General features: G+C 37.6%; 1 protein-coding gene across 6 annotated transcripts in view; it reads right to left on the bottom strand.

Moving 5' to 3' along the window:
- Positions 1–26,380, bottom strand: part of THSD7A (thrombospondin type 1 domain containing 7A) — a 448,580-nt gene that overhangs the window by 147,340 nt on the left and 274,860 nt on the right. For all 6 annotated transcript variants that reach the window (XM_064575204.1, XM_064575207.1, XM_064575202.1 and 3 more), the window contains one exon: positions 26,098–26,310. In XM_064575204.1, the coding sequence (XP_064431274.1) occupies positions 26,098–26,310 (213 nt within the window). The remainder of the gene's footprint in view (positions 1–26,097; positions 26,311–26,380) is intronic.

Raw genomic sequence — 26,380 nt, 5'->3', positions numbered from 1 at the left:
AAATAAATGCAATATTCTGCATATCAAATTGAAAATATACAAAAATAAGCTTTTTAAATAAAAGAGACAAGAACAATCAAATTTTAACCATTGTTAATAACGTCATAGATCAATTTTGGGAACAGGAAGCCTAAGAAACCTACAATGTGTAAGTAATGGAATTAATACAATCATATTATTATTTTTTCAAGTATTCCTGACACATAAAATATATTTTAAAATTACAGTTTTCACTAATATTATTATATCAACTTGTAATACTCTTAGGTAGATGTCAGAGGAGTGAATCCATCAAGCTCAAATACAGATTTCTCCAATAATTATGAAAAATGTTCTTATAGTTACATTATCAGCGGTCTTTAAAATAAATAAATAATAAAGTGCTCATAATAACTTCTTGATTCATTTACTTGCTAAGGAGGAGGAGCACAATGGCAGAGGAGTAGGAGACCTAAATTTCATCTGGTCCCAGGAACTCAGCTAGATAGGGATCAAACCATTCAGAACACCTACAAACTCAACAGGAGATAAAGAAAAGAATAGCAGCAATTCTCTGAACAGAAAAGCAACCACTTTCTGGAAGGTAGGACGTGCAGAAAGTGAATCCGAGGCGATATTCGGGAGGATAGACAGTGGGGGAGGGGGCCTCTGTCAACCGCTACAGGAAAGTGATAGAGAGCGGAGCACAAAATCGGAACTTTTAGAAGTCAGATCCACTGAGGGACATCACTCCAGTGGCTAAACGGGGGTGGGGGGTGGAACCCTCACTGGGACAGTGTGGTCTCAGGACCCTCGGGGTCACAGAAAGACCGGGGGTGCCTGAGTGCGGCAGAGCTCCCAGGTATTGGAGCAGGGAAGCCAGCTGCAGAGACAGAGCCAGAGCCGAGGAGTGGGCTCTCAGCTCGGGGGTGCCATAAACCGTGATCCACGGCACAGTTGGGCCACTGCTCCTCCAGCAGGGACCCAACAAACGGCAGAGCCCGGGAGATTCCCCTTCCTCCCCTGGAAGGAGCGGCACGGGAGTGCACTGCAGGGATCTGCTGGGTTTGGAGACTCCACACGGGGTCATGTGCCAGAGATAGAAACGCTTGGTCACAGACCGGGTGAGCACGGAGTGTGGCCAGACACCGGGGAGATGGGAGTGACTGACTGCTTTTCTCTGGGGGTGCACGGAGGAGCAGGGCCCTGAGTTGTCGGCTCCTCTGGGGCAGAGACTGGGAGGCCACCATTTTCACTCTCGTCCTCCAAAGCTGTAGGGAAAGCTTGCAGGGAACAAAAGCTCCCAAGAGCAAACCCGAGCAGATTACTTAGCCCGGCCCCAGCAAGGGTGGGGCAATTCTGTCTCTGGCAAAGACATTTGAGAACCACGGCAACAGGCTCCTTCCCCAGAAGATCAGCAAGAACAGCCAGTCAAGACCAAGTTTACCGATCAATGAGAATGGCAGAACTCCAGCACTAGGGGAATACTGCACATAGAATTCATGGCCTTTTTCCCCCTGATTCTTTAGTCTTTCAAAGTTAATTTTTTTCATTTTCTTTTTCTTTTTTGAATTTTTCTTTTTCCCTTTTTCAACCAACATCTTACCAATCCCTTTTTCAAAAATCCTTTTTATTTTTCATTTTTAGAGTCATATTCTATCCCTTCATAGTAGTTAACCTTATTTTTGGTATATATGTATAAGTTGTTCTCTCTTTACAATTTTGGGATACAGTTGCTTCTAACAGACCAAAATATACCCTGAATGTATGGCTTTGTTCTAGTCTCCTGCCTGATTACATGCTTTTTTTTAAAATTTCTCTTCTCTCTTTTTTCAACCAACTTCTTATCAATTCCTTTTATAAAATCTTTTATAATTTTCATCTTTACAGTCACATTCCATCCCTTCATCATATTTACCCTTATTTTTGTACATATATAAGTTTTGCTTTCTTTAAAATTTTGGGAGGCAGTTTCTTCTAACAAACCAGAATAATGCCCCAAATCTAGTGTGTGGCACTGATCTATTCACCAGTGCAATCAAATTTGATCATATTCTTTTTTTTTTAAATCTTTTTCTTTTTTCTTTCTTTCCCTTTCTTTTCCCCCAGTTTCAGGTCTCTTCTGATTTGTTTAGTGTATATTTTTCTGGGGTCATTATTACCCTGTTAGCATTTTGTTCTCTCATTCATATATTCTCCTCTGGACAAAATGACAAGACGGAAAAACTCACCTCAAAAAAAAGAACAAGAGGCAGTACGGACTGCCAGGGACCTAATCAATACAGACATTAGGAAGATGTCGGAACTAGAGTTCATAATGATGATTTTAAAAATACTAGCTGGGCTTGAAAAAAGCATGGAAGATATTAGAGAAACCCTTTCTGGAGAAATAAAAGAATTAAAATCTAACCAAGTTGAAATCAAAAAGGCTATTAATGAGGGGCAATAAAAAATGGAGGCCCTAACTGCTAGGATAAATGAGGCAGAAGAGGGAATTAGTGATATAGAAGACCAAATGATGGAAAATAACAAAGGTGAGAAAAAGAGAGATAAGCAACTACTGGATCATGAGGGCAGAATTCGAGAGATAAGCGATACCATAAGAAGAAACAACATTAGAATAATTGGGATCCCAGAAGAAGAAAGAGAGAGAGGGGCAGAAGGTCTATTGGAGCAAGTCATAGCAGAGAATTTCCCTAATTTGGGGAAGGAAGCAGGCATCAAAATCCAGGAGGCACAGAGAAACCTCCTCAAAATTAAGAAAAATAGGTCAACACCCTGACATCTAATAGTAAAACTTACAAGTCTCAGAGACAAAGAGAAAATCCTGAAAGCAGCACGGGACAAGAGGTCTGTAACCTACAATAGTAGAAACATTACATTGGCAACAGACCTATCCACTACACCAGAAAGGAACAGAGACAATATACAGTAACAGTCACCTTACAGGCAATACAATGGCACTAAATTCATATCTTTCAATAGTTACCCTGAATGTAAATGGGCTAAATGCCCCAATCAAAAGGCACAGGCTATCAGACTGGATTAAAAAACAAGACCCATCGATATGCTGTCTGCAAGAGACTCATTTTAGACCCAAAGACACCTCCAGATTGAAAGTGAGGGGGTGGAAAATCATTTACCATGCTAATGGACACCAAAAGAAAGCTGGAGTGGCAATCCTTCTATCTGACAAATTAGATTTTAAACCAAAGACTGTAATAAGAGATGAGGAAGGACACTATATCCTACTTAAAGGGTCTATCCAACAAGAAGATCTAACAATTGTAAATATCTATGCCCCTAACATGGAAGCAGCAAATTATATAAGCCAATTAATAACAAAATCAAAGAAACACATCAACAACAATACAATAATAGGAGGGTACTTTAACATCCTCCTCACTGAAATGGACAGATCATCTGAGCAAAAGATCAACAAGGAAATAAAGGCTTTAAATGACACAATGGACCAAATGGACTTCACAGATATATTCAGAACATTCCATCCCAAAGCAACAGAATACACATTCTTCTCTAGTGCCTATGGAACATTCTCCAGAATAGCTCATACCCTAGGTCACAAATCAAGCCTCAACCAGTACCAAAAGATTGGGATCATTCCCTGCCTATTTTTGGACCACAATGCTTTGAAATTAGAACTCAATCACAAGAGGAAAGTCAGAAAGAACTCAAATACATGGAGGCTAAAGAGCATCCTGCTAAAGAATGAATGGGTCAACCAGGAAATTAAAGAAGAATTAAAAAATTCATGGAAACAAATGAAAATGAAAACACAACTGTTCAAAATCTTTGAGATGCAGCAAAGGCAGTCCTAAGAGGAAAGTATATAGCAATACAAGCCTTTCTCAAGAAACAAGAAAGGTTTCAAATACACAACCTAACCCTACACCTAAAGGAGCTGGAGAAAGAACAGGAAATATAGCCTAAACCCAGCAGGAGAAGAGAAATAATAAAGATCAGAGCAGAAATCAATGAAATAGAAACCAAAAGAGCAGTAGAACAGATCAACGAAACTAAGAGCTGGTTCTTTGAAAGAATTAATAAGATTGATAAATCCCTGGCCAGACTTATAAAAAGAAAAGAGAAATGACCTACATAAATAAAATCATGAATGAAAGAGGAGAGATCACAACCACACCAAAGAAATACAAACAATTAAAAGAACATATTATGAGCAACTCTATGCCAGCAAATTAGATAATCTGGAAGAAATGGATGCATTCCTAGAGATGTATCAACTACCAAAACTGAACCAGGAAGAAATAGAAAACCTGAACAGACCTATAACCACTAAGGAAATTGAAGCAGTCATCAAAAATCTCCCAACAAACAAGAGCCCAGTGCCAGATGGCTTCCCAGGGGAATTCTACCAAACATTTCAAGAAGAGTTAATACCTATTCTTCTGAAACTGTTCCAAAAAATAGAAATGGAAGGAAAACTTCCAAACTCGTTTTATGAGGTCAGCATTACCTTGATCCCAAAACCAGACAAAGACCCCATCAAAAAGGAGAATTACAGACCAGTATCCCTGATGAACATGGATGCAAAAATTCTCACCAAAATACTAGCCAATAGGATCCAACAGTACATTAAAAGGATTATTCACCATGACCAAGTGGGATTTATCCCTGGGCTGCAAGGTTGGTTCAACATCCACAAATCAATCAATGTGATACAATACATTAACAAAAGAAAGAACAAGAACCATATGATCCTCTCAATAGATGCAGAAAAAGCATTTGACAAAGTACAACATCCTTTCTTGATCAAAACTCTTCAGAGTATAGGGATAGAGGGTACATACCTCAATATCATAAAAGCCATCTATGAAAAACCCACAGCGAATATCATTCTTAATGGGGAAAAACTGAGAGCTTTCCCCCTAAGGTCAGGAACGTGGCAGGCATGTCCACTCTCACCACTGCTATTCAACATAGTATTGGAAGTCCTAGCCACAGCAATCAGACAACAAAAAGAAATCAAAGGCATCCAAATCGGCAAAGAAGAAGTCAAACTCTCACTCTTTGCAGATGAAATGATACTTTACGTGGAAAACCCCAAAGACTCTACCCCAAAACTGCTAGAACTCATACAGGAATTCAGTAAAGTGGCAGGATATAAAATCAATGCACAGAAATCAGCAGCATTTCTATACACCAACAACAAGACAGAAGAAAAAGAAATTAAGGAGTCAATCCCATTTATAACTGCACCCAAAACCATAAGATACCTAGGAATAAATCTAACCAAAGAGGCAAAGAATCTGTACTCAGAGAACTATAAAATACTCATGAAAGAAATTGAGGAAGGCACAAAGAAATGGAAAAACGTTCCATGCTCATGGATTGGAAGAACAAATATTGTGAAGATGTCAATGCTACCTATAGCCATCTACACATTTAATGCAATCCCTATCAAAATACTATCCACTTTTTTTCAAAGAAATGGAACAAATAATCCTAAAATTTGTATGGAATCAGGAAAGACCCCAAATAGCCAGAGGAATGTTGAAAAAGAAAAGCAAAGCTCGTAGCATCACAATTCTGGACTTCCAGCTCTATTATAAAGCTGTAATCATCAAGACAGTATGGTACTGGCACAAAAACAGACACAGAGATCAGTGGAACATAAGGCCCAGAAATGTACCCTCAACTCTGTGGTCAATTAATCTTTGACAAAGCAGAAAAGAATGTCCAATGGAAAAAAGACAGTCTCTTCAACAAGTGGTGTTGGGACAATTGGACAGCCACATTCAAAAGAATGAAACTGGACCATTTCCTTACACCACACACAATAGACTCAAAATGGTTGAAAGACCTCAATGTGAGACAGGAGTCCGTCAAAATCCTAAAGGAGAACACAGGCAGCAACCTCTTCGAACTCAGCCGCAGAAACTTCTTCCTAGGAACATCGCCAAAGCAAAGGAAGCAAGGGCAAAAATTAACTATTGCGAATTCATCAAGATAAAAAGCTTTTGCACAGCAAAAGAAACAGTCAACAAAACCAAAAGACAACTGACAGAATGGGAGAAGATACTTGCAAATGACATATCAGATAAAGGGCCAGTATCCAAAATCTATAAAGAACTTCTTAAACTCAACACCCAAAGAACAAAAGATCTAATCAAGAAATGGGCAGAGGACATGAACAGACATTTTTCCAAAGAAGACATCCAAATGGCCAACAGACACATGAAAATGTGCTCAACATCGTTCAGCATCAGGGAAATCCAAATCAAAACCTCAATGAGATATCACTTCACACCAGTCAGAATGGCTAAAATTAACAAATCAGGAAACAACAGATGTTGGCGGGGATGCGGAGAAAGGGGAACCCTCCTACACTGTTGGTGGGAATGCAAGCTGGTGCAGCCACTCTGGAAAACAGTATGGAGGTTCCTTAAAAAGTTGAAAATAGAGCTACCATATGATCCAGCAATTGCACTACTGGGTATTTACCCCAATGATACAAATGTAGGGATCTGAAGGGGTACGTGCACCCCAATATTTATAGCAGCAATGTCCACAATAGCCAAACTGTGGAAAGAGCCAAGATGTCCATCGACAGATGAATGGATAAAGAAGATGTGATATATATATACAATGCAATATTATGCAGCCATCAAAAGGAATGAGATCTTGCCATTTGCAACGATGTGGATGGAACTGGAGAGTGTTATGTTGAGTGAAATCAATCAATCAGAGAAAGACATTTATCATATGATCTCACTGATATGAGGAATTCTTAATGGCAGGAAACAAACTGAGGGTTGCTGGAGTGGTGGGGGTGGGAGGGATCGCGTGGCTGGGTGATAGCCATTGGGGAGGGTATGTGCTATGGTGAGCACTGTGAATTGTGTAAGACTGTTGAATCACAGACCTGTACCTCTGAAACAAATAATACATTATATGTTGAAAAAAATAAAAAAAGAAGATAGTAGGAAGGGAAAAATGAAGTGGGAGAAATCGGAGGGGGAGACGATCCATCTGAGAAACAAACTGAGGGTTCTAGAGGGAAGGAGGTTGGGGCATGGGTTAGCCTGGTGATGAGTATTAAAGAGGGCACATATTGAATGGAGCACTGGGTGTTATATGCAAACAATGAATCATAGAACACTACATCAAAACTAATGATGTAATGTATGGTGATTAACATAACATAATAAAATTTAAAAAAAAAGATTGTACTCATTTGCAACATTCCTTCTTTTCATTAGCATTATGACAACCCATAAAAAGTCTTTCACATAAAACATAAATTTTAAAACATATGGATGTATTTCTCCACTTTCTAAATTTAATGTGTGACAGGGGAACAAGAGAACATCAACATCATGGATTAAAAACAAATTTCACTGCAATAAAATTTGCAGGGTTATGCTTAGATCAAATTTTGTTTTATAGCCAAACAGACTTCTTGGTTTAGTTTAAAAAAGAACAAGAGTGTCTGTCTCCTCCTTCCTTCCTCCCTTCTGTGGTTAGAGCTCTATTTCTAAATGATCTGATTATACCACTTCCCTAGCAGAACACTTTTAATTTCAATGGATAAAACAGAGTCTCTTTAACTAGGCTTCTTTCGTGTCTGGTACCATCGATAAAGACTCATATCCTCTGACTTTCCAAACACAAATTCTGCAGTGACAAGCCCAAATGTTTACAGATCCCAGATATCTCAAGTTCTTTCACATTTCTGTGTTCTTGTAAAGCTGTGCTTTTAACCTAAAATATACTGACCTTAAGAATTTTTATTTATCCCTCGAGTTAACACATAAGTCATCTTTTTTCTAAAGCCTTCAATGCCCCTCCAAGGCAGAAAGTAAACTACCTGCTCTGCCCCTTAGCACCCTGAATATATTTTAATTTTAGTGTATAGGCTGCTGACATGAGCACCTGAATATATTACTAGTTTAAAAATTATTACACTGTTTAAACAATTTGATTATACATTTTCCCATCTCCAAGGCTGTCATTATTAATACGAATATCACCAGCACATAGTACAATGTCTGAAAGAGCAGATGCAACAAATGTTATGAAAGCAATGAATGAATCAGGCTAGATAGCAAACTTGAAAATCTAACCTATGTTCAAACTAAGTCAAACTGCTGTTTATGAGATCAGAACTTTTCTAGAGGGTTCTAGCTCCCTCTTCAAATATAGCCATTTCCTGGGTTATGGCTCCTTCAAAAACCCACACTAAATATTCATAAGGCTGAATAAATGTTTTGCTTAAAAATCATGATATAGCTCTGAATCAAAGCTGGTATTTTGGAATCTTATTTTAAAAAATCACGAAGACATTTTGTGACATCATGTCACTTCTATCATGATCTCAGCAACAATTTCCTGCAATGGGATGTTCTAATGTCAAAGGGGTAGAAGAGAGAAAACAATCCCATTTACAACTGCACCAAAAAGAGAAAGATATCAAGGAATAAACTTAACCAAGGAGGTGAACCCCTGTACTCTGAAGATGACACAAATAACTGGAAAGATATACCATGCTCATGGAATCAAATAATTAATACTGTTTAAATGTCTATACTGTCCAAAGCAATCTACAGATTCAGTGAATCCCTATCAAAACCAATGCCAATAGCAGTTTTCACAGAGCTAGAATAACACTAAAATTTGTATGGAACCACAGAAGACCTTGAATAGCCAAAACAATCTTGAAAAAAGAAAACAGAGCTGGAAGTATCCACAATCCCAAATTTCAAGATATGTTACAAAGCTACAGTAATCAAAACAGTGTGGTACTAGCAGATATACAGATCAATGGAACAGAATAGAAAGTCCAGAAATAAACCCACGATTATATGGTCAATTAATCTTCAACAAAGGAGTCAAGAATATGCAATGAGAAAAAGACAGTCTCTTTAACAAATGGGGTTGGGAAAACTGGACAGCTTCATGTAAAAGAATGAACTGGACTACTTTCTTATACCATAAACAGAAATAAACTTAAAATGGATTAAACACTTAATTGTGAGACTTAAAACCATAAAACTCCTTCAAGAAAACATAGGCAGTAATCTCCTGGATGTTGATCTTAGCAACATTTTTCTAGATAGTCTCCTCAGGTAAGAGAAACAAAAGCAAAAATAAACTACTAGATGACACCAAAATAAAAAGCTTTTACAACAGTAAAGGAAACCATTAACAAAAAAACAAGGCAACCTACTGAATATAAGATATTTGCAAATGATGTAACTGCTGAAGTGTCAATATCCAAAATACATGAACAATTTATACTTTACACCCAAAAAACAAATAAGCCAATTAAAAATAGAGGACCTAAAAAGACATGTTTCCAAAGAAGATAGAGATGGCCAAGAGACACGTGAAAAAAAATGCTCATTACTAATGATCAGAGAAATTCAAATCAAAACCACAATGAGATATCATACTACACCTGTCAGAATGGCAAGTATCAAAAAGACAAGAACTAAAAAGGGTTGGTGAGAAGGTGGAAAAAAGGGAAACCTCATGTACTGTTGGAGGGAATGCAAACCAGTACAGCCACTGTGGAAAACAGTATGGAGGTTCCTCAGAAAATTAAAAAAATAGGACTGCCATATGATGCAGTAATTCCACTACCGGGTATTTATGTCCCAAAACTGAAAATACTAATTTGAAAAGATATATGCACCCCTATGGGTACTGCAGCACTATTCACAAGAGCCAAGATATGGAAGCAACCTAAATGTCCATCAATAGATGAATGGATAAAAAAGGTGTGACTGATACACATACACACACAAACTGGAATATTACTCAGCCATTAAAAAGAATGAGATCTTAGGCGCCTGGGTGGCTCAGTTGGTTAAGCGACTGCCTTCGGCTCAGGTCATGATCCTGGAGTCCCGGGATCGAGTCCCGCATTGGGCTCCCTGCTCGGCAGGGAGTCTGCTTCTCCCTCTGACCCTCCTCCCTCTCATGCTCTCTGTCTCTCATTCTCTCTCTCTCAAATAAATAAATAAAATCTTTAAAAAAAAAAAAAAGAATGAGATCTTGCCATTTGTGATCACATCAATGGACTCAGAGGGTATTATGTTAAGTGAAATGAGCCAAGGGAAGAAAAATAAATATGACATATAGAATCTAAAAATAATCCCAAAACAAAAAAACAAGCACACAAACAAAAAAACAGAAATGGACCCATAAATACAGAGAACAAATTGATCGTTGCCAGAGGGAAGGGTGGTGGGGGATGGGCAAAATAGGTGAAGGGTGTGGGAGATACAGGCTTCCAGTTATGGAATGAATTAAGTCATGGGGATGAATGGTACAGCAGAGGGAATACAGTCAATGGTATTGTAATAGTGTTTGGTGACAGATGGTAGCTACACCTGTAGTGAGCATTGTATAACATATAGAGTTGCAGAATCACTATGCTGTATACCTGAAACTAATGTAACACTGTGTCAACTATACTTCAATTTAAAAAAAAATGTATTACTACCAATTAAAAAAAAGGGTAGAAGAGAATCGGAATGAAAAAAGCTTTTGTAACAATAGTGATCAAAAAAAAAAACAAACAGATGATTCGAGGTACTTTAGATACTCTACTACTTCTGTTGGCCTACTTCTGCTTTGGTAAGGACAATGACGTTTTCTTAATCTAACATCAAATGCTCTGCCGAGACAAAACACTTTTTTCTTCTTCCAACCAGCATGTACCCTGCATTCTTTCTACTGAGAAACCTTCTGTAGAAACTCATGTGGAAGAGCTTCATTAGATCCTTTTGTATAATCTAGGGATTTTGCAAATGTTTTCATAGATATATTCTTAAGTTAAAATGGAGAGTGAATACTTGGTTAGTGGTGAATTTTGGATACATCTGGGAGTACAACCCAGGTAGTCACTCAGTCAAAACAAGGAATGTCTTTCTAGTCTTTTTCTGTTATAGTTAGTTCTTGTTGGGGCTAAAAATAATGATGAGACTTTCCTGGTTTAAGAAATGGTTTAGTTAAGGATTAAAAATGGCTTCAGGCAAAGATAGATCCAACAGCTCAAAATATACTAATAAACACCTCCATCTCTCCTCTCTGCCTTTCATATTATCAATGTTATGTAGTGACGCTGGACTGCTCCAATGTTTCAGTTGGTTATTTCTGCACAAGTTCTTGGATATTTTCTTTCTTGCTAGCCCAGATTGGGTCATAAGTTCATGCTTAAAATGATCACTATAGCCAGGTAGATGGGATATAGCTTTGGCTGGGAGATGTGATCAATCCTAGCAAGCCTTGTGAATAGGTTTAGGGAAAGGATGAATTCCTCAAAGAAAAATCAGAGGCACAGTTGATGAAAGAAGAGAATGAATGAATGTTGACAAGGCAAACAATATATGATTAATATAGATCTTTTAAGATTTTCTATCAATTCAGCAATTTCTTTTGATCAAATATTTAAAATTTTAAGATATAAGATCAAATATTTAAAATTCTTACTAATTTACTTAAAATTCTTTACCCCCTCTTAGCCTATTGGCAAAATTGAAAGTTAAGAAAAAGCACTGCAATGTTATGGCTTTTCATACTTCATTCCCTGTTTAAACAATAAGTGTCCCTGAGATAAATCTCAGGTTGAGGATCACGGCTAGGTGGCATCTCCTCTTTCACTTCCTAGTATGGATTTTGGTGATTTGTGGGGGAAGTTATATTTTCTCCATCTCCCATGTACTGCAGTGCTAAGTACCAGTGGTTTTGAAGTTCAAAGATTACTACAGATTTCTTTTCTCATTATATTTAATTGCCATTCCATGAAAATCTTGTCTGATTTTATATAAGTGAAGTCCAATGTCTGGCTATAGTCAGTAACTTGTTATCTTGCTAACGAAAGAAAGACTACAATTTTCTTTGTGTGACACATCTGGTGCAATTTTTACATCATACAAATAACAAATACACATTCATAATCTACTTCAAAATTAATAGCAAATTGTTATAAGAATTAATTTTCAAAATTTGGTCACACTGAAATAATCTTGGTTCTCTTCATTACTAGCTCAATACTACTCTGAATTAATAGTCTGTGTCAAGTGGAAAAAAAGAAACATCAATTCAGAGATCTACTTCCTTGATCTAGGAAACAGGTAAAAAGATTTTCTATTATGGAATTTAACAAGTGAAATAGGTGATATGATTTTCTATTATGGAATTTACCATTATATACTTATTATTTTCTGATACCAAGAGAATAAAATCTAGGCACCCATTTCTTTTTTTTTTTTTAAAGATTTTTATTTATTTGACAGAGAGAGATACAGCGAGAGAGGGAACACAAGCAGGGGGAGTGGAGAGGGAGAAGCAGGCCTCCTACCGACAGGGAGCCCGATGCGGGGCTCGATCCCAGGACCCTGAGATCATGACCTGAGCCGAAGGCAGACGCTTAACGACTGAGCCACCCAGGCACCCATTTCTTTAAGGCAATGTATAGATACATACATACATACATACATATGCTTTGAAAATAAGTACGCTATTTAGTGAAGCTGTTATGAAATAAATGAGATGGACTTTAAATCATTTGATTGATATAAGTAAGTAATAAAATTCTTATGCTTAGCCAAACTTCTTTGCGCTTAGTTAACTTTTTCACTATTGAACTCATCTCAGATGAATGATAGGTAACAGCAAATACTTAAAACAGTTTTTATTATGTGTCGGGCACACTTCTTAGCACTTAACATATATTAACTCATGTATACTCTACAACTCTATATTATGAATATTCTATATTATGAATAGGTAATTGTACTATTTGTATTTCACAGATGAGAAAATGTAGTCACAGGGGATTTAAATTACCTGACAAAATAGCAAAGTTAGAATCTGAACCATACTCAGTGAGAGGAATCCTCCAGATTATAGGATTTTATGAACATTCTGTTTTTTTTTTTTTTATGCAAATGCAGTAGCTGTTTTGCTCCGGTGTTCTGGGACTTTAGCGTAATAGAATTTGAAGGCATATTGAGATGGTAATAGAGTCTGCAATTTGGTGTCATGCTTTGTCTGACATCTGGTAGGCAAAGTTTGAATTTGTGGTGAGAGCAATAACAAAAATTTACTTAAGGAGAAATTGAGAGTCATTTCCTGAAAAGATGTGATGTTTAGGGATAAAAGAAAGCAAGAAAGTCGCCATTAATCAGAGATTTATTGACAATCTGCAACGTGAAATAGCACTAGGAAATCGGTATTAAAAAATGAATAAGGCATGATCCCTACCCCATAGTAACTAACAGTATAGAAGGGATAGTAGGCAACAATAAAGTGTAAGTAACTAAATTCTGTAAAATGTATAATGGTGTAACAAACAGAAGGGCAGAAAAGGCAATTGGTAAAAGGGCAGGATGAGGTTGGGGAGACATTCAGTCATTCCCAAATGGCTTTGAACTTTATGTAAAAAAGCAACACACAGGAAGCCAACAAGAGATTTTAAACAGGTAAATGGCATAATCAAGAGAGGATTTATGGTAGTAGTCTTGTAATTCCAGGATGAGGAAAATCTGATACAAAAGCAACATGAGTTATTCTTTAAAAACACAAGTCACTTCTGTCACTTGTTAGCTCGAACCCTCCAACAGATTCTCATCTTAGAGTAAAAGACAAAGACAGATGGTCTCACTCCTTCATAACCTCTCTGATCTTATCCCTGATTATTCTTCCCCTAAATCACCCTACGTCAAACACATTGGCTGCCTTGTTGTTCTCAGATTCAAAGCAGTTCCTACCTCAAGGTCTTGCATTTGGTGCTCCTTCTGCCTAGAATATTAGATTCCCCAATTCTCATAGGACTTTCCTACTTCTTTCATGGGTCTTCACAGATGTCACTCTATCAGGACTGAGCAAATTGTGGTGCTATGAACTAGGTTAGAAACATTGGAGGAGAAACTAACTTTGGAAGAAAGATGATGAGTCTGACTTTGGTACATACTGATTTTGAAACGTCAGCAGGTTTCATTTGGGGCTTCCAGATAGAGCTTTATAGCAGAAGTTTGAAAGGGAATGTTCACATTTAAGGAAGAAGCAGAGAAAAAAATATACATATATGGCGTATAGGAAACAGAACAAGCAGCCTGTAGAGATTAAATACATCTACAAATTCTGATGAGGACCTCCCATCAAAAGGTATAACTGATTCCACTATCACTTGAATCTGGCTGGCCTTGCAACATGCTTTGACCCAAAGAACATGGTAGAAGTGATCTTATGATTGTTCCAGAATCCAGACATGAAGAGATCATTCATCTGTTTTGCCCTTTTGGAACAATGTCCTGAGATCACCTTGAAAAGAAGCCAGTGTGGGCCACTGGACAACGAGGGGACGCATGACAGAAAAATGAGGTAGCTTCATTGATATTAATGAGGCCAACTTAGATGTCCCAGTTATGCCAGCCCTCTGGCTGAACACAGCTGCACCAATGATCCCAGAACTGCCTCGCCAAGCAACAGAATTGAGAAAAAAAAATTTTTAAATCATTAAGTGTAGGGTGGTATGCTATGCAGCATACATATGTGACACAGAACTTAGTACCTAGAAATGGGGTGCTGCTTTAACAAAAACCTAAAACACGTAGCAATGACTCTGAGACTTGGGGGAGGGGGGAAAAGCTGAAAGTTGGTGAGAAGACGTTTAATGGAGGATGGAGACAGAGAGTCTCATGTCACATACTGATGGAAAAGATGGCAAAATAATGAGTTACTTATGGAAACTTGCAAGATGGAAAATGTATCTAATAAACCTGTGGATAAAGATAAGGCTATTTTCAGGAAAAATATTAAAAATGTCCATTTAGGGCGCCTGGGTGGCTCAGTTGGTTAAGCGACTGCCTTCGGCTCAGGTCATGATCCTGGAGTCCTGGGATCGAGTCCCGCATCGGGCTCCCTGCTCGGCAGGGAGTCTGCTTCTCCCTCTGACCCTCCTCCCTCTCATGCTCTCTGTCTCTCATTCTCTCTCTCTCAAATAAATAAATAAAATCTTTAAAAAAAAATAAAAAAAAATAAAAAAAAATAAAAATGTCCATTTAATTTTTCCTCTGGAGGATGATATGCTATAAGGAGAGTAATAAACTAAGGAGGAAATAATTCTGTGTGCAGGTGGAATTTAGATGCTGCCATGATGTGCTGAAATGGAAAATAGAATGGTTTCTCACCTCTAGTCATCTGGTAGAAGATTATCAGAGTAATAAATGGCCTAAAGTAAAAATCAATTTAAGGATGTAGCTAAAAATTCTCTGATAATACCTCAGAAATAGTTAAGTGATTCCTAGAAGACTCTCTCAGTTTCATAAAAGGCTTCTAAGAATCTTAAAGCCGTTTTTCCACAGTAGCCTCATACATGGTCCAAAGTAAAGAGAAGCTTTTCTCAAAAATAAATGATATAAATTATGGATATGGCTTTTGGGGCATGGAGATGCCCCAAAAGCCTTATCCAATGAGATAAGAAACCCAAAGCATTAAGTGTCATATTGTTAAAACACTGCCAACTTAGTCTGAGAGAAATTGAGACAGTTCAAAATGAAAGAAAGGTCCCTGGGCTCTGTGATTTATACGGGCGGGAGGCAGATTGAGAAAGCTCATCAGCTACAAATACAAGCCATTTCTTATAAAAATGGAAAGACATCTGTGGAAAATCCAAGAGTCCAGAGTGAAGAACAAAGAGCCAAGGAGAATAATGGACTAGAGAATGACTTTCAGAGAACAAACATTGGCTGAGATCAAGGATTTCCCCTGTTCCTGGTAAAGAGGGAACAGGCTGGATTTCAGAATTGATAAAGACCAGACGCTTCTGAAGGCTTCCTATTTTTCTCATTTTTGAATGGGAGAATCTATTCTGATTTTCTGGTCTCTGTTACATCATTATATGTTGTATATGTGGAGAGAATTGGGGGGGGATATCTTATCTTTCTAGTTAAGAGGCTTCTGATTCTAGTTAACAGGCCACACCCTAGAAACAATAGAGTTCCAGTTTCAATCTGAAATCAGGTTCTTTGTGATAAGTAACATGAACTGATTATACGAAGTCATTATCTTAGAGGAACCATTTTTCAGAAATCACTTTGTGTAAAACACCACATTAGTGCAGAATATGATCTTGAAAACATTATACCTTTGATTAAGGTCAAAAGGGCTCTATTTTTTTTTTTAATAAATTACCCGAATGGTTCAAAGTTTTACTGTGTCCAGAAACTGAAGTATATTTTAATATGAAGGTCATATTTTCCATGTATTGGCACCTTAAAAAATTCTGCAGATGTTCAGCTAAACTGAAAGATTCTGTAGGATTGAATTATTTTCAAGAGAAAAAAAAAAAAGAAACAATCCTCCCCCCCCCCCCAAAAAAACCCCACAATAATCAAAAGACCTTTGTAAGCTCACAGGGAAGGTTTCTGGATATAGGATTTAATTAGTAGGAAGAAAATTTAAGCATTATGATAAAATACTTTTTTAGAAAACAGAAAGGACTGGAAATATGCAAGTTAGGGACAAAAGCACTTAAACACTGGCCAAAAGTAATTTAAAAATAAATACTCTAATCCCATTATCTAAAATAATAATGTCTTTTGGTGTGTGTGTGTGTGTGTGTGGTACTATGTGGAAAATACAAACTACAATTCTGTTTAAGATGGCAAGTTCTATAATTCTAAGTTAATCAAACAAGACTGTACATAAAAATGTTATATGTATTTTTTATATTGTATATTTTTTTCCTCTAAAAAAATCTATGACTAAAGGATAATATTAGGTTATTTTGAAGTGCACAGACAGATTTTATGACAAGTTTCCTTGGGGGGGAAAAAACCCACAGCTCCTCTGAAAATAATAGCTCAAAGTTAATATGTGCAATCGATCAATCAATAAAAATAAAAGAATAGCCACACCCAACTACTGTATCTGATAAGTCTCATCTATATTTGAATCAGACGCAGGTCATGAGATGGTGAATGATATAACTGCATGAGAATTTTGATGTTCTTGGGTTAGGACGGGGTGTACTTTTCCTGTGGAAGGAATGAAAACAATTGTGACCGGAGGGTGGACTGTAGTAAATTATAATTTTTGGCCATAATTCTTTGTAATGGGTCTCATCGGGAGATAGAGTCTATTTCTCTACCTACGAAATCTGAGTTGTCACTGTGGCTTGCTTTGACCAATAGAATGTGGCTGAAGTGACAATGTGCAGTTCAAGAGCCTGCCAGCTTGTTTTTGTCCTCTCAGAGCAGTGCCCTAAAACCACCATCTAAGAGCGCTGGTCTAGCTTATAGGAGGATGAGAGCCCATGTGGAGAAGCACCAATGAACCTCAGCACACAGCACCAACTGCAAAATACATGAGGGAGGCCATCTTGGACCTTCCAGTCATAGCCAAACCTCCATAAATGGGCCCAGGTGAAATCTGAACTGGAACTTCCCAGAATCATGGGAAATCCTAATTGGTTTTGTTTTCAGCCAGTGAGTTCTATGGTGATATGTTAGCCAGTAATAGTTAAATGATACATGGCCTGAGAAGTAGGAAGGGAATCAGGGGAAAGTAAAACCAATGAGGTCATGGGAAGATAAAATCTGACAGGAGATAAGAGATAAGCAGAGTTGAAGAAGCAAACAAGGGATAATGTAAGGAAAGGAACGCATCCGTTAAGTTTGATAATTCAACTCTTGTCTAATTTGACAGAAACTCCTGTCTAATTTGACTTTTCATCCATACTGGCTTTTACTGACCCAGCTATGAGTAAACTGACTAACCTGAGTTTTGTTAAGGCACTTGACTACCCATGATAAAGTAACAGGCTTTTTGTCTTTTTTTGGTCTTCTTTTATTTCCCATTTGAAGTGATAGCTAGCACTTAGTGAGAAACTTATGTCATATCTCATGAAGCGGTAAGTAAACTAGTGCTTATTTAACTTTCATCTGAGGCTTCTGCTAATTCTCCCTTACTTTAAAAAAGAAAATTCTTTATAAAACCCTACTTTTTGCTAAGACATTTCAGTGCAAAAGAACACTGGCTCAATCCAGATGGTTTCCTTACAAACAAAAAATAATTTTTATTAACAATATATCAAAATAGGGGCACCTGGGTGGCTGCGTTGGTTAAGCATCTGGCTTCGGCTCAGGTCATGATCCCAGGGTCCTAGGTTCAAGCCCCTCATTGGGTTCCCTGCTCAGCAGGAAACCTGCTTCTCCCTCTCCTCCCTGCTTGTGCTCTCTCTCACTATCTCTCTCTCTTTCTCCAATAAATAAATAAATAAAATATTTAAAAAAGAACAAGAAAAAAACCCAATATATCAAAATATAATACACACACACACACACACACCCCCACACACCCCCACACCACAGCAGACAGATCAGGTTATCTTGTGCTAGATTTTTTAAGCCAAAATAAAATTGTGATTACTACAAACCAACACTAAAGAATAACCTACTGCCTTAAATTTTCTAATGACTTTCATCTTCACAACAAATTAAATAGAGAATCTCAACCCAATTATAGGAAAAAACTCCTACCAACAGTGTTAGATGATCCTAATTGTAAAGTAAGAGACCTTAGATTTAAGCATAACATCCAACCTAATTATATTCCAACCACATTAAATGGCATAGCATTCTCCAGGAAGGGAACTTCTTAGTTGATTTATTGCTTAAATTATGGAAAAACAATTCAGTTATAGGACATATCCTTGCCTTTAAAAGATCAGCTTTTCCATGTATTGGCTGTGTAATGTGTGTTAAGAAGTAGATTCCAGTTCCAGAGAGTGATCATGCTTTTGAAATTGTGTTTTCATCTAGCTCTACAGACATTTGAATTGATCTGAACTTGGAGTTCTGGCCAAAGTTTTAGAAGCCAATCTTATTAAGGTTAGTTTCCCTTCTAAAATTACACAAATTTTAACTTAAGTTTTCCTAACTCCCACTTGTGTATTATGATGTTCTTGTCCATCATGGATAAATAATTATGACAAAATATGGCACAAAAGTTATTCTCCTGGTGGAAAGGAACATAACTATTTATGAATATGCTCTTTATGTTCTCAAAAAGATAGTCTAACATTTTCAAATATTAAACAATCTCAATGTCTGCTGCTTGTTTTCAGATTTTTCAGCCTTTTGAAGTTCCACTTTCCATTAAAATTCAAATAGAATTATTTTAATTCCATTAAAATGGAATTAAATTCCACTGTGCTTAAAGTATTTGCATAAACAACATGGTTTAGGTTGGAACTGGAATTCACCAACCTCTTAAGTGGCTGTGGATCCTCCCTCTCTTTATTTTCTGTTAGGATTTTCACGGAGCTAATATTTCTCCTAAAACTTTTGGTTCCAAATTTTTGCCTCCTCTGTCTCAGAACTTATCAGTCATTCCTAGGGTGATCATATCACTTGCTTTCCAAAGCAGGACACTTATTAGGACAGAGGGGGTGGTATTAATAATGACCTTAAGAAAATGGTACTATCCTGAACAAACCTGCAAGATGGAGTCACCTATTTCATACCAAAGGGTATTTCTAGTTAGCTGTGGCCCTCCTCAAACTTTTTCTCGAGATCATTTCTCTCAGTTCTTTCAGACCCTTCTCACATCTTTCTTATTAATCTCCAAACTCCATACCTCTCTCTCCAAACTGCTCCAGGAAGCTTAAATATTCTATTTTATTTTGCAGAACTCAGCTCTTCTCTTGTTATTATTCAAGCAATATAAAGAGTACTGCATATCTGTCAACCAAAATGTCCCATCAAATAATTTCCCTAAATTGGAAAATCTGTATCCTCATGGGCATTCCTCTGTAGTATAGAAGACACAATTATCAGGTTTTAGGTTTGTTTAGTATATACAACATTTATAAACCTTCCCCACTATAATTGAATCTCTTCCTGGACAATATTATTGCACAGCTTGGAACTCCTGGGACCCTTTTTACTGGATCTTTGCACCCGTCTCTCAGATTCTGCTGCTAATATCTCCTTCCTGACTTTCAGTTGAATTACCTTGGGCACTAGAGTTGTCTGGCTAATACAGAGAGCTAGAAATTTCTGGGACCCACCTTCCTCCTTCCTCCAGCAGCTGTGAGCCAACAGTCAACTGATGGGAGTTTAAAAGCCCAGCTCCTTTTTCCTAAATCCACAACCTTTGGGGTTTAATTTAAATTCCAGAGTATCTCTCTTAATCAGAGTGAGTCTGCAACTTTGCTGTTTCCCTGTGCAAAACAGTTAACACGGCAAGCCCAAGTGCTACCCTTAGACAGTCTTGCTCACTACGTTGACCCTTGGCTTGCATCTGGGAACTTCAGTTTCTGGAGGCCTCCACCATTCTCTAAATGAGAAGTGTTGATCACTGTGCTTAAAGTATTTGCATAAACAACATGGTTTAGGCTGACCATGTACTTTCCTTTTGGGAGTCCAGAATATTTTTTATGATCTAGGCAGAGAGTGACTACACGGCTGACCCCCAACATAAACCCTGAACACCTAGGCTCAGATAAGCTTCCCTGAAGACAATACTTCACATGTACTGTCACAACGCATTGGTGAAAAATTAAGCACATCCTCTGGGACTCCATGGGGAGAGGACTATTGGAAGCTTGTGCCTGGTTTCCTCCAGACTTTGCCCCATGTGCCTTTTCCCTTTGCTGATTTTGCTTTGTATTCTCTCACTGTAAATAGTTCATACCTGTGGGTATGACTCTGTTGAGTTCTGTGAGTCCCTCCAGTGAATTAAAGAACCACAGTGAGGTCTTGGGAACCCAACACACATTCCCTCTTCTTGATTTTGCTTCTTTATTCCTACTCCTCTTACTGGTTTCTCCTGGGATCACGTCCTTAATAAACCGTGTGCATCCTAATCCTTGACCTGGCTTATGCTTCTAGGAGGGATTATGAATACTCTCAATCAGTCAAAATATTAGTCTCAACTCTAAGCTTTATAATTTTTCTATTCTTGGAATGCTCTGCTCCCCATTCTTTAACTCCTCATTCCACATACTTCTGTCCCCCTCCAGACTGTTTTCTTAATAAATATTATTACTATTTAAATATTCTTAATAAATATTTGGACAAATTAATCCAGTGTTTATACAATTTATAAATTGGACACAAATTGTACCACAAGGTTTAAGATAAAATAGAGCAGTACCTCACCCTATATCTCCCTACACTGAGTCTTGCCTTCCAGAGGTAAAAATGTTTAATATTTTCTAGATGTTTATTCCTGTATTTACCTGAAGATACTGAAATGATAGCCCCTTATATTCCTCCTAATACTGAACATGTGGGAAAAAAGAAGTATGACATGAAGTACTTGGGAAAGAAATAGTATTCAAGTCTTCCCTTCCCTCTACTCATATATGGATACATATCTCATTCCAGAAGGAAGAAACTCGTGGCAAAAATCTCAGAAAGAATAAGCAGTCACGTGCCAAGCCAGGGCTCTGGACAGTAATATCATCATCTCCCATCTTTTATAGTTGGCTCTTTGGGCACTTCTGATGAGATGCAGTGGCTCCAGAAGACGCAGAAACACTTACTGTAAAGGCATGCCTCACTACTAATCTCAACGTATTCCTATTCACAGGTCTTTTTCAGCATTATCCAAATTCAGTCAGTTTGCCTTGGTGCTGGCAGTCTTTGGGTAACAGAGTTGGGGCTTAGGCTCCACCAAAACAATCCTTTTCTCATTTTAGTACATTGGTTCATAAACTTCATTGCACATCAGAACAATCTAGGGAGCTTCATAAAAATGCAGCTTTCTGGGACTTGCCTGCACAGACTGCAGTTCATCGGGTCTGTAGAGAAGACTGAGGAGTCTGATTTTATAGCATACTTAAGGCGATTCCGATACTGGGGGATCTAGAACACTCTTTGCAAAAATGGATCTAGCATCTCATAGAGTAAACTGAAAAAATATTCACATAAAATGAATATATATATATGCCCATGTGTCATATCCATTTACATAAGACTTATAAATACCTAATATTATTGATGTAGTACTTTCACTTGTACATGAGGCATTTGTTGGCAGACGTTCTTAGTAATCCAGTAGTTTTTAACCATGGTGGCATGATGCAATGGTGTGTTACAATCAAGTTTTGGGCGTACGGAAAACATTTGTTGTTAATGACATTTCAAGTCAGCTGGTTTTAACAAATAAATTAGGGTGATTACAGGTTATCCATATAATAATGGCATTTTCATAAATTTTCACATGCTTTACCCAATAGAAGAGGAAGAAGTTGAGCCAGAGCCATAATGCTTCAGGAATAGCACGATATACTTTGAGGGCCCTGGCCGGTCACTGCTATTTCTAACTGTATCTTTAGGAGCAATGTAATGATGAATTGTATTGATTTACTTCCACAGAAATATTGTATTTTGTTTTCACAAAAATCTGTGTCAAGTATGAATGTTAGTCATACATGTCAATGTCATTGGTTATATGTTAACTTTTACTGATATGGAGAAGAATAAGAAATGTAGCAGAGGAGTTGTAGGCATTTTGAAACTGTTGAAATTCACTGCTTAACAAAGTAATACCAATAATAAAATACAAAACCGTGGCTTTGAAATTCTCATATCTAAAACAGAGCACATAGGATATGGATGGCATCATTTTTTTTTTTTTTCAACAGAGGGGAGGGATATGTGCAAACAATATTTGGTTTACAGTCTCCTTAAGTAATCAATAAGACAATGGATTTTCTTTTCCACTCTCAGTCTAAAAGTCTTGATTTGATCTCTCTCTAACCAACCAATTTGTTGTTTACCAACCAAGAGTACCAAAAGTACTCTTGCCCCACCAAATTTATACCTTAAAATAAAACACACAAATTTCACAAAAACAGAAATAGGGCAGACTTGTTTTTCTTAAAGGTCCAACAAACTCTAGGATCTCTCCCCCACCCTAACCCCAAATGTCACCATCAGACCTTTGGAACAGTTCCTGTATTTGTGCTCAGAGATAGGGTACTGCTTTTCTGACGATCCTTAAATTATGAGTGATATTTTTTTCTATTACACATCACGTGTTCATCTCTTTTTGTAGAGCCTGATTGTCTTCTGAGTTCTCTTTTGTCTCACGTTTCTGTTTATATCCTCTGTCAGAGAATCTATGTGAAATTCCTCCTGAGTGTTCTCCAAACTCTTCCCCAATCCTGCTTCTTGAAAGACAACTGGAAAAATGAACAATAACCAGCAACAAATCCTAAAGATCTTTGGAAGCCTGGGCAAAGGATAGTTCAGGAAAAAGAAAAGAGACTTCAAATGCTTTGAGGTCATTAACAAAGTTGTGAAATTTGTGAGGAACATGGGAGGAAAAAAAGCCTTTTTATTATTTGCTAACATTCACAGGCTCTAATTTTTCATTTCCCTAGTTGAGCTTTAACTTAATTATAAAACAAAATCTATAGCAGCAGCCAGGCCTAGGGGTAGAGTCTGTACAACTAATCAACTTTAATTCCCTGGGTTCGATTTAATTACAAAACAACATTTGGTGCAGCTGCTAAACACTTACCAGGTGACCACATGATAATACTGCAGTAGTATTTACAAGTCTCCAGCTTTTGTTCTATTCTACCAGCCCAATAGGTTTCAGCTATCTATAAATTTGAGCAGCCTTGAGGATTTACAATAGTAAAGAATTGTCCTGATTTTATACCCCTCTGTAGTTGAGCCAGTTAAAATATTGAGTTGCACCACAACAAATTCATGACAGGAAGTAAAATTTAATGATGAAAGACATCCTGAAAAAGGACAATAATAACAAACTGAATATCAAGAGCATACTTCTTTTCCTTAATTCATTCTTCTGGGAGATAGGCGAAGTGAAACCAACTTATGTATACTGGGAGTTGCCAATGTGCATTTTAGGTTATAACATACATTACTTTTCAATATAACTAGACATACATAACTCATTCTCCTGCTTGTTTTTTAGTGTTTTAGTGTTCCATAAGGTATTTTAGGGGGTGATTACTTGTGTTACAAAATATTTTTTACCTGACACAATAAAAATTTACCACTGATATTTTTAAGATAGTTTCTCTCGTATATTTAAAATATACTGGATTTGTACTAACATCAAGAAGATCACTGAAATAAGTGAGATCTGATTTTTCATTTAATAATATTTAGGCGGAAGTTCCATGCACAAGGAACTTTTTATCTTAGTGTTTTTTGTCATCTTAGTTCACTCATATACAACTTATATGGTGTGTGGGATCCCAGTTCCTCCCAAGGTCTATAGAAGGATAAGGAAACTTATTTGAATTTAGGAAAAAAATTAGTAAGAAGTATCAGTAAGGGAGTACCAGTGATGCTGAAATAAATATGACTCATTATTTTCACAGCAACTCAGAAAGAAGATAAAATAGATTGCCATCTAATCCAAATAAAGATTTGAAGTAGATGTATAAATGCTATTCTTTTGCTTATTTTCCCCATTAGATGTCAATCTTCTTTTCTTTCCCTTTAGAGTAGAATGGGGTAAAAGCTAAAGAGAGATGTATCATAGGTAATTACATCTATGAAAAGCAGAAAATCTTAGAAAAAAGCCAGAATTCATAAAATTCATCATAAAATATCTGGAGCAATAATCCCCTTTTTCACCTTTCAACCTCAAGTGCTGGTCTGGATTTTACCTAATGCTGCCCTGCACGATGATGTTGGTCCCTGGACAAAGACAACACTGTACGTTTCAAAGTCGAAAGGCTAATTTCTCAGTACTAGCAGTGTCTGTCAGTGTCTGACCCCAGAGAGTATCTTTCTCTACTGAACAGTGACTGAGTCACAGGAGGAAACAATCCTGCTTGCTGGAAGAAAATAGGATGGAGGAATTATGACGGTTACCAGATGTTCCAATGCCCCTGAGGGGGCACCAGAATGTTTCTGCATATGCTGTAAGCAGCTTAAACTGTCAAATCAGGGGACCCTGGGGCTTGGTGCTCATGCTACTCTGATGTGCGGAGTCATAGCATTCGAGAGTTGGAAGGACCCTTAGAGATGATCTTAGTCAAAGGTTTTAAACTATGTCACAAGGAGTTCTATGTTTCCTAAGAATGACTCAGAGATTACTGAAGAGTAAGGGGATCTCCCCAAAATAGTAACAGCTCTCAAGGAAAGAGTGTAAAAATCTTACATCAGGGTAACAACAAGACAGGATATTTTATCAAACAAAAATCAGTTGTGAAAATCTAAGGTAATTCTTATGGTTTAGGAAAGGAACCTTGTGAAAAATCACCATCCCAGTAGCTCTATGACACTCCTTGTGGGGTGGGGGGTGCAGCATGTAGAAGTTGGAGGTTGATTCAGGAATCTAGGCCACAATAGGCCATGTGGCTTGGGAGTCTGGAAATTAAATTATATCCCTAAGACACAATATCAGGGCAGGAAATTAAGGCCTCTCGATTCAAGTCAACCAATTCTTACAATCCTTCTTTATGGCAAGTTTAAAATGCCCACTTAGAAAATGTTACCTTTCCAGGCTATTTTTTTTTTCTTTTAGGTAGGTTCCATGCCCAGCATGGAGCCCAACACAGGGCTTGAATTCAGGACCCTGAGATCAAGACCTGAGCTGAGATCGATCAAGAGTTGGATGCTCAACTAACTGAGTCATCCAGGTGCCCCACTATGTTATTTTAAATGGCAATGGCAATTTAATACTGTATTGCCTTGATGATGATTTAATTCTTACTCTATGTTACCTGCTTTCAAATAAAAAAGTACCTGTGATTGTTCAAAGAACCTCCTCATTGCCACAATTGGAGAGAGAGAGAGAGAGAGAGAGAGAGAGAAAGAGAGAGAGATTGAGAGACTGAGAAAAAGGGGGTAAGAAAAGAAAAAGAAAAAAAAAGAAAGAAGTAAGGAAGGAAAGAAGAAAGGAGGAAAAGAAAGAAAGAAGAAGGGAAAGAGATGGGAAGAAGGGAGAGAGGGAAAGAAAAAAGGAAGAAGGAAGGAAGGAAGAAAGGAAGAAGAAGCTATTTCTGTGTTTGTACATGGAACTCATTTTGATGAAGGGACACAAGACTTTATCATAAGCTAAGGCATATCTCCAGGGTTAAATAGACATTCATAACAGCAGGGTAGATGCACCTGCCTGACTCACCATCACTGTTGATGCACACAACCTCCTGAACTTGAGTGCCTGGGCCACACTCTTTTCCATTGTCTGGTTCACAGTCTCCAAGCCTCACTGCTTTCCATTCATAGCAGGATGGCTCTTCACAGGGAATGGCTTCCAGTAAGTGAGGGCAGTTCCCAGGGCCCCCAGAGCCTCCAATGGGCTCATTGGTAATGCGCCGCTTCCTCAGTTTGAAACCTGAATTATTGGGGAAGGACATATTTATTGTTACTGCCATGGGTTGAATATTTCCGAAGGCTGAATGAAA

Source organism: Mirounga angustirostris, unplaced genomic scaffold (genome assembly GCF_029215605.1).
Source record: "Mirounga angustirostris isolate CCGP_5_RB_7025 unplaced genomic scaffold, mMirAng1.0.hap1 SCAF_12, whole genome shotgun sequence".
Lineage (NCBI taxonomy): Eukaryota > Metazoa > Chordata > Mammalia > Carnivora > Phocidae > Mirounga > Mirounga angustirostris.
The sequence above is the reverse complement of the archived record's forward strand: the minus strand, read 5'-3'. Positions and strand labels throughout refer to the sequence as shown.